The 7,711-nt window shown below is 55.0% G+C and overlaps 2 protein-coding genes across 2 annotated transcripts in view; one reads left to right on the top strand and one right to left on the bottom strand.

Moving 5' to 3' along the window:
* Window positions 1-213: 213 nt before the first annotated feature.
* RPRML (reprimo like) lies at window positions 214-576 on the bottom strand. The gene has a single exon (XM_042886525.1). It carries the CDS (start codon window positions 574-576, stop codon window positions 214-216), a length of 363 nt encoding a protein of 120 aa, XP_042742459.1.
* A 3,628-nt stretch (window positions 577-4,204) lies between these two features.
* The window catches only part of ITGB3 (integrin subunit beta 3), a 17,202-nt gene continuing 13,695 nt past the window's right edge, over window positions 4,205-7,711 (top strand). Inside the window, exon 1 of the mRNA XM_042886589.1 lies at window positions 4,205-4,550. Within this exon, the coding sequence (XP_042742523.1) occupies window positions 4,493-4,550 (58 nt within the window). The 5' untranslated portion in view covers window positions 4,205-4,492. The remainder of the gene's footprint in view (window positions 4,551-7,711) is intronic.

Raw genomic sequence — 7,711 nt, 5'->3', positions numbered from 1 at the left:
GCTGGTCGTTGCGCTTCACACAGCGCGGGGGACATCTCCCCATTCACCACGATGGAGTTTGCTCACTGGGAAGCACTGATTTGCTTTCCCATGGACACAGACACATGAAAAGACATCATCCCCCCTTCCCCACTCCCCCCAGCCGCCCCGAACACATGGATACGTGCATCTCAGCACCAGCTCCAGCCACTTGCTTACACTTGCTCCATGGCATCAGTAGAGCCCCATGATCGCGGCTCCCACGTCCTTGGAAGGTCTTCGGTCCTTCACCAAAAAGTTAATCATGCTCTCCGACTTGATGAGCAAATTGCAGCCCAAAAAGAAGATGCCAAACACCACAGTCAAGGAGAGGACGCAGAGGACGGCGATCTGCACCACGCGTGTGATGTACAGACTGCGCTCGTCGGGTGCCAGCACCGAGGAGCCACCGTCGGGTGCCAGCACCGAGGAGCCACCGTCGGGTGCCAGCACCGAGCCGGTCCCATTGCAGCAGGCCAGGAGCAGTCCCAAACCCCGGGTCCTGTTGGGGTATGCTCCTTGCTCCAGGAGACTCTGGTTGAAGAAGGATCCATTCATGGTCTATGCGAGGTCCCAACTGCTGGAGGAAGGTGGGATGGAGCTGGCGGTTCCCCCTGCTGCACTCACATCCCGTGGGTTCCTCCGTGCCACCTCCTGCCTGTCTGCTCCCGACGTCTGGGCTGGAAGGGAAGGAAAGGTGTGCAAAGAGGGGCGGCGGGCTGCCAGCTGCCACCAGCAGCTCAGCACGGTCACCCAAGCACGGAGAGGGAAGGAGAAGGGGGCACGGCGCAGAAGAAGGCAGCAGCAGGCGGCCTCATGCTCCCTGCCCTGCTGCCACCCCGAAGCAATGAGGACCCTCAGCAGGAACAGAATGCAGATGCCTGCTAGCTGGGAGCTCCACGGATGCAAGTTTCCAGCTCAAGTCTTCCCCGTGTTCAAAGAAAAACCAGCAACTCCACCCCCTTGCAGCCTCCCCCCAGGACCGCCTTCCTCCCCCCTCCAAGCTCACCCAGGCTGCCCACCCCTTCCCATGCTGCTGCAGCCCCTCACCCTGCTATGGGGACCCACACCCTCATCTGTGCTACCCCCTGACTGTGCGCTGACCCCTGAGGTCCTGCCCTAACGCATCTTCTCCCCTAGACCTCCACCTGCTTCCTAGAGCAGCCCACCACATCAGTGTTGGGCCTGGGTCACCGGCGGCTCCCCTGTTCCCCCCATGCACCCTCCTGTGAGCCTCAGGTCCGTGCTGCTCTCACCGATCCCTGCTTGCTGCTCTGTGCCACCCACTCCTTCCTTAGAGCAGCGCTGGCCCAATCCAGCCCCGTCCACCCCCAGCTCTGCTCTGCTCTTCTGTCCTAAATTGACAACCAGATCATCATCCTCTGGCTGGGGGGTGTTTACACCCAGGCGCCTCCATCTCCCCCTTCCCGTGCTCCTTTATCCCCATCAGAAGGGAGCACAGTGATGCTGCACCCTGATCTCTGCATCCCACCCCCATTCCCAGCTCAGGGTCCTACAGCAGCAGCAGCCATGGTCCGTGCACCGTGCGTGGGTGCAGATGTGTTTGGGTGGTGCAGGACAAGAGATATGACACGGGGATTCTGTGCTCTGATTGATCTGTGTACGTCTCAGCTCGCTTTGCTTGCACAGCCCCCAGAGGGGATTTTCATAAACCCAAATGAGAATTGATAAATTGCAGCTAAAGGCACAAGCAGGAGGCCGGCTGGCTGGGGCTGGAGGGTGGCTTGATAGGAACATGCCAATGATTTCACTATTAAACAAATGAGAGCTGAGTCCCTGTTTTGCTTTTGTGGCTTTTAGGGGCACAAAGCAGCTTGCTTTGACTTTTACTTGTTGCTTTTTCCTCCTGGTGGCACTGCTCTCCCTGCTCCATAGGGGCATTTTGCAGCAGAAGGAATGAAGCAGGAAGCCTGGATTGGATAAGGGGACAGAACCCCCAGCATTCAACCCCAGAGCCAGGAAAAATCCCCCTGAGAGAGCAGAGCATCCCAGTGGCAGCTCCTTTCCCTGCTGCCTCTGGGCTGAAGGAGTTTCTGCTCCCTCTGCTGGCTCCAGTTCCAGCTCCAACCTGTTCTGTACGCTGGAACTGGGCACTGCAGCATCACACTGGGATCACAGCCACCCCTGTGGACATAGGGGCATGGGGACACTTGGCTCTTGACTGCTCTTCACCTTAATCCCAAGCATGGCTTCACAATGCAGAGCATCCCACAACTGATTCCCCCCAACTCAGTTTTTGTCCAGCTCTCCAGGCAGCACCCAACCCCCAGAAAGCAGCAATGAAAGCCCACGCTCTGCCCAGTGCCTCCCATCCTCATGTGCCCCACATCCCCATCACAGCAGTGCTTGCAGGACAAGCAGAACCTTCCTGCACCAGCCAGGAAAGGGTTCAAGGAGACAAATACAAAATTTTGTATCATTTTCCTTCTTTTTAGAAGAATCAGATCCCCATTTCTGAATTTTTGGAAGCACGAGCTGGAGTATACCACTCTCTTTACTCAAAGGGCCTCTCCGTGTCCTTTTGCTAGGCCAGGCACCCAGCTGCCTGGCAGGATGGGACACCAAGAACCATAGGGATGTAGCACTGAGGCACACAGTCAGTGGGCACACTGGGGATGGGTTAGGTTTGGGGATCTGAAAGGTCCATCCCAACTTTCACGATTCTGTGACCTTAAGAGATCCTGAGGGACTGACAACTTGGTCCACTGAAGCACAGATTCAGGTTGGGCAAAGAATGGCTTGAGAGCAGCCCCGAGGAGAAGGATTTGGGGTGTTGGTTGATGAAAGACTCGATATGAGCTGGCAATCTGTGCTTGCAGCCCAGAAGGCCAACCATGGGTTGTATCAAGATCAGTATGACCAGCAGGGTGAGGGAGGTGATTCTGCCCCTCTGCTCTGCTCTCATGAGACCCCACCTGAACTACTGCATCGTTTTAGAGCTCACAGCACAAGAAGGACACGTTGGAGTTACTGAAGCAGGTCCAGAGGAGGGCCACAAAGATGATCAGAGGGCTGGAGCCTGTCCACTATGAGGACAACTGAGAGAGTTGGGGCTCTATGAGAAAGTTTTTGTCCAGCTCTCCAGGCAGCACCCAACCCCCAGAAAGCAGCAATGAAAGCCCACGCTCTGCCCAGTGCCTCCCAATCTCATGTGCCCCACATCCCCATTACAGCAGTGCTTGCAGGACAAGCAGAACCTTCCTGCACCAGCCAGGAAAGGGCTTATAGCCCTTCCAGTACCTGAGGGGAGCGATGGGAAAGCTGGGTTGGGACCTTTTAGAAGGGCAGGTAGTGATGGGACAAGGGGAAGTGGTTTTAAGCTGGAAGAGGGGAGATTTAGACTAAATATTAGAAAGAAATCCTTTGCTGTGAGGGCAGTGAGACATTGGAACAGTGATGTTGTGGATGCCCCTCCCTGGAGGTGTTCAAAGCCAGGCTGGATGGGGCTGTGAGCAACGCAGTTTCAGTTGAAAAGCAGCACTTTGTCAACACGAGTGAGGGCCGATGGGCTTCTCTGGGCCCCTCCATAGCAAATCCACGCCAAGGAAGCAGAGGGGAGATCCCAGGAGAATTTCCCCATAGAGCAGAGCCCCGGCGGCCGCCGGAGGGCAGCAGCACCGCAGGGCGGGAGGAGGATTTCGTGGGAGGGGGGGGGCGGAAGAGAAAACGTTGAGAAATTTCTTTTTTGGCCAGGAAAAGTGCTGCTCCTGTAGCAGAGAAAGCCTCGGTCCCTGTGTTATCTCATTTGAGGGTCCGGGCAGATGCAATGAGCCCTGTGCACGCACAGCGGGGTGGGGTTGTGCGGATCTGTGCCTGCCGGCTGTAAGAGAAAACCAGCACAAGCAGCAGAGAATCAGCTCCAAATCACGCAGCCCAGCCTGAATTTCCCTCCTTTCGTGATGTCGGGTTTGTACCCGTCCTCCTGCACAGCCCCGGGACCGTTCCAGCAGCGATTTTCCCACCTGAAAGGCTGCTGAGAAGCCCCACTGTCATTGCAATACGCATGTGCTCTGTTTCCCCTTAAATCCTCACGCTCTGAAGCAGCTCAGCCTCAGCAAGTTTAAAACCCGCGCGGCTGAAAGGGTTAACGAACGGAGGGAGTGAGCGGGGTTTCGCAAGCAGTTAAACCCAGCAGAAGAGCCTATGGGAACAAGCCTGTTACAGGGGGTCAGCAGCGCCCTGCACTTTGTGCCCAGGTTCCTTAAGTCCTTTTAGGAGCCGAGAGGGGGAATAAGCAGCAGGAGCTCCGGGGGGCAGGACGGGAGGAGGCACTGCCCGACTCCAATTCGAGTGACGAAGCAGCGTAGCGTAGCTTCCTCCGGCCGGCCCGCTCCGTGTGTATGTGTGTCACACACACCCAGCGCATGATTCATCCCTTGGACGGCTCAAAACCATCCCAAAATCGCACGGCGGGGCCATCCCACACCCCTACAGCCGGGGTTCGGAGGAGGAGATGGAGGAACTCCGCGTCGCTTTCAGCATCCTGGTGCTCTGCGCTGCTGGCAGCTGGGGTAGGTGTGGGGCTGGAATGCTGGGTTTGCCCTGACGTTTGCATGCAGTGCTTGGGTTGCATGCTGTCATCCCTAAACTCTGGTATTCTCTTCTTTCCCACGCTGCTGGGAAAGTCGTTCAGAGGGGCAGTGGGCAGAGAGCGACCTCAGCACAGCTCCCCTATTCTGAATTTTCCTAATTTTCGGGGCTCCCTGCTTTGTTCTCACTTTGGGCAGAGTGATCTCAGCCCCTCTGCCTATGCAGTGCTTGGCTGTGGGGCTGGTTTGTAGAGGGAGCCTTGGGGTGGGCTCTGCCAGCAGGCAGTAATGGCAGCACGCAGGGCCAGCAGTTCCATATCCATCTCATTTCGAGGGTCAGCATTGATGTATCAGGTCCATTTTTTTCTCCTGTTCTTTTGGTGCTGGTCTTTCAAAGCCCCGATTTCTGGCACCAGAACAAACACAGTTTGCTTTGTTCAGAACTTTCCATGCGTTGTGAAGGAGCAGCCCAAGGAAGGGAATGTCCTCCCCAGGTGCGTTCCTGAGCTCAAAGCTTCCAGAAAAGCAAATCCTGCAGCCACAAAGGGGTGTTGTTCAGCTCCCGGGTTGTAAATCAGCCCCATTGTTTTAGAGACCCGACCCGAGGGGATTTGGGTCAATGTTATTTTGGTTAAAGAATGCTGGATTCGGTGAGTTCCCAGGAACAGCCCGAGGCTGGGATGTGCTGAGCCAGCTGTATGGATGCGCTCAGCCCTGGGGGAGTCTGAGTTTGTAGGGTTGCACTTTTGGGGCTGTGTATTTATCCCGTCCCATAACCAGCCTGGGGCATCTCCTCTGCAGGAAGATGCTGGTAAATGAGGAAATATTCCAAGAAATGACGTAGCCCTGGATGGAGTGAGCAGGAGCGGCCAAAAAAAGCCAAGCTCCCTATTGCTTAGTCAAGCAGAAAACCCAGAGATGATGTCAAAACAGCTTGTACCTTTACCAAGTTTTCTAAAGCATCCTTATCAAGATTTCTGCATATTAGCAGGGGGAAAAGCTGGCTCACACAGCACATGGGGTGTAGGCTGAGGGCTGAGTAATTTTTCCCAGTCAGGGAAGGGGGATGCTCAGCCACAGACGTGGGTCGGGGCATTCCAAGTGCATCACTTGGAGTGTGCTGTCTGAACACTCCTTGGCCCCGATGGTGTTTCCCATACTGCTCGTGTCAGCACCCCGTGTTCCATGTGTTGGGATTTTTATTTTTTATTTTTATTTGAAGGCCTGAGTAATTAGGAGCAGCTCGTTATAGGAGGCCAGCTGTTTTCGTAGTAATGAAAACAAATAAATACAGCTTTTGTGCTTTGCTTGGTTCGCTTTTATGGCTGGAAAAGAAAAAAGAAAAACAAAAAAACACAAGACCTAAAAATGAATGGGAAAAAAAAAATAAATCAGATGCACAGAGTTTATTAGTTTAGGCTGTGCTGGAATCTTGTTAACCTGCTCACAGCCAGGCAGCACTGAGGGCTGAGAGCAGGCTGTGCTCAGCCTTCAGCATCCCCTGCTCTCCTCCAGCCCACTTTTGTGCCCACAACACCGCAGCATCTTTGCTCCTTGATGCATCCCACTGTGTCCAGCCATGCAAACAAAGCTGTAGATGACAAAATAGGGGTATTTCCCAAGGCAGGAAGTGAGGCTGGCCACCATCCCCTTCATGTTCACCTAGTGATAAGGTCCCTGTGTTAAGCACTGCTGGCGCCCGGGGGGATTTGGGCTCCTCCCAGTGGGCCAGAGTTGCATCCAGTTGTGTGTTGAGCACATCGAGAATGGCTCAAAACAGTGCTGGAGGATGGGAAAAGCCCTGCATCATCAGACACGTACCCTGGTGATGGGGCAGAGCACCCAATTTGTGGTCCTGTATGCCAAAATCAAGCAGAAAATGGGATCCCCAGCATGGAGGGAGGGTCCTGGGCACCTCTCTTCCATCCCAACCAAGGGGACACAGTGCTGCTCTGTAATGTTGGTGAGGCATGAGGTTCCTCTGTGCTTTGCAGTTCAGAAGCTGCTCCCAGCTTTGGGCTCAGAGGCTTTCTCATTGTGATAAGCTGCAGCTGGGGATTTTGGTGTATGCTGAGAGCTCCAGGTGTGGATACAACCCCAAAGCTGAGCAAACACGAAATGCTGCAGGGCCATGTGTCTAAGCTTGGTGGCATTCTCTGTGTCCCAGCATTGTGCTCAGCTCCCTGTGCCACCGTGTTCATGCAGGAACATGCATCCACACTGCACAACACGCTGCATACCAGAGGGCACAGTGTCTGTGGCTTTGCCCAAAGCCCAGATCTCACTGTTCTGCTGTTTCCTCTTTGTGTTTCACAATGTATTTCCTCCTACTTTTGCAGAAAACATTGTGGCTGCAAAAGGAGGGTCCTGGGCAGGGAATAGGGGAGCATGGGGGGGATTGCAGCAACTCCACATTGGTACCAGGAGATCCCAGGACTACAGTGGAGGGCATGCAGCTCCCATAGGGCCCACCTGCTCCAGGAATGCTGGGGACCACTGTGTCTCAGGAGAGAGGAAGAGCTGAAGGTGATGACTTCATGGCCACATCCCCATCCCCTCATTGCATCAGCTGTTGGAACCAGAGAGCCATACAGTTCCCACCTCTGCCCTCCCTGCCCCAATGGGTGCTGGTGGCTTTGGGGCCCCATGAATGGATGTGATGTCGTCCAACTGAGGCGTGTCTCCTCACTGCCAATTCCAGTTTTACCCACAGCAGTATCACAAGCAGCTATCAGCTTCATTTTGGACAGGAACCACTTCTTTCCCCTTCTTTCCCAAGACTGGGGCAGGTGGGACAATTTGCTGCACCTGGAGCTCAACACAGCCCCCAAATGCCCACAGAGAGGCACCAGAGATGATGTCTCCCAGGGCTGCAGGGTCAAGGGCACTGTAAGGAGCTGCCACTGGGCTGCCAGGTGGGAGATGTCAGCAGGATGGAGCCCAGCTGGTGCTGGGCTGGGGGAGGTGGCTATTAAAGGAGTAGGGAGGGAAAAATAGGATTTGGGGGCTGGGAAAGGGATGAGGGTGTGCAGGGGTGATGGTGATGGTGATGGTGATGGTGATGGTGATGGTGATGGTGATGGTGATGGTGATGGTGATGGTGATGGTGATGGTGATGGTGATGGTGATGGTGATGGTGATGG

The sequence above is a fragment of the Lagopus leucura genome, unplaced genomic scaffold, assembly GCF_019238085.1.
Source record: "Lagopus leucura isolate 7727_CA_CO unplaced genomic scaffold, USGS_WTPT01 Super-Scaffold_100059, whole genome shotgun sequence".
In the NCBI taxonomy this organism is placed as follows: domain Eukaryota; kingdom Metazoa; phylum Chordata; class Aves; order Galliformes; family Phasianidae; genus Lagopus; species Lagopus leucura.
Note: the sequence above shows the minus strand (reverse complement) of the source record. Positions and strands in the feature narration are given on the sequence as shown.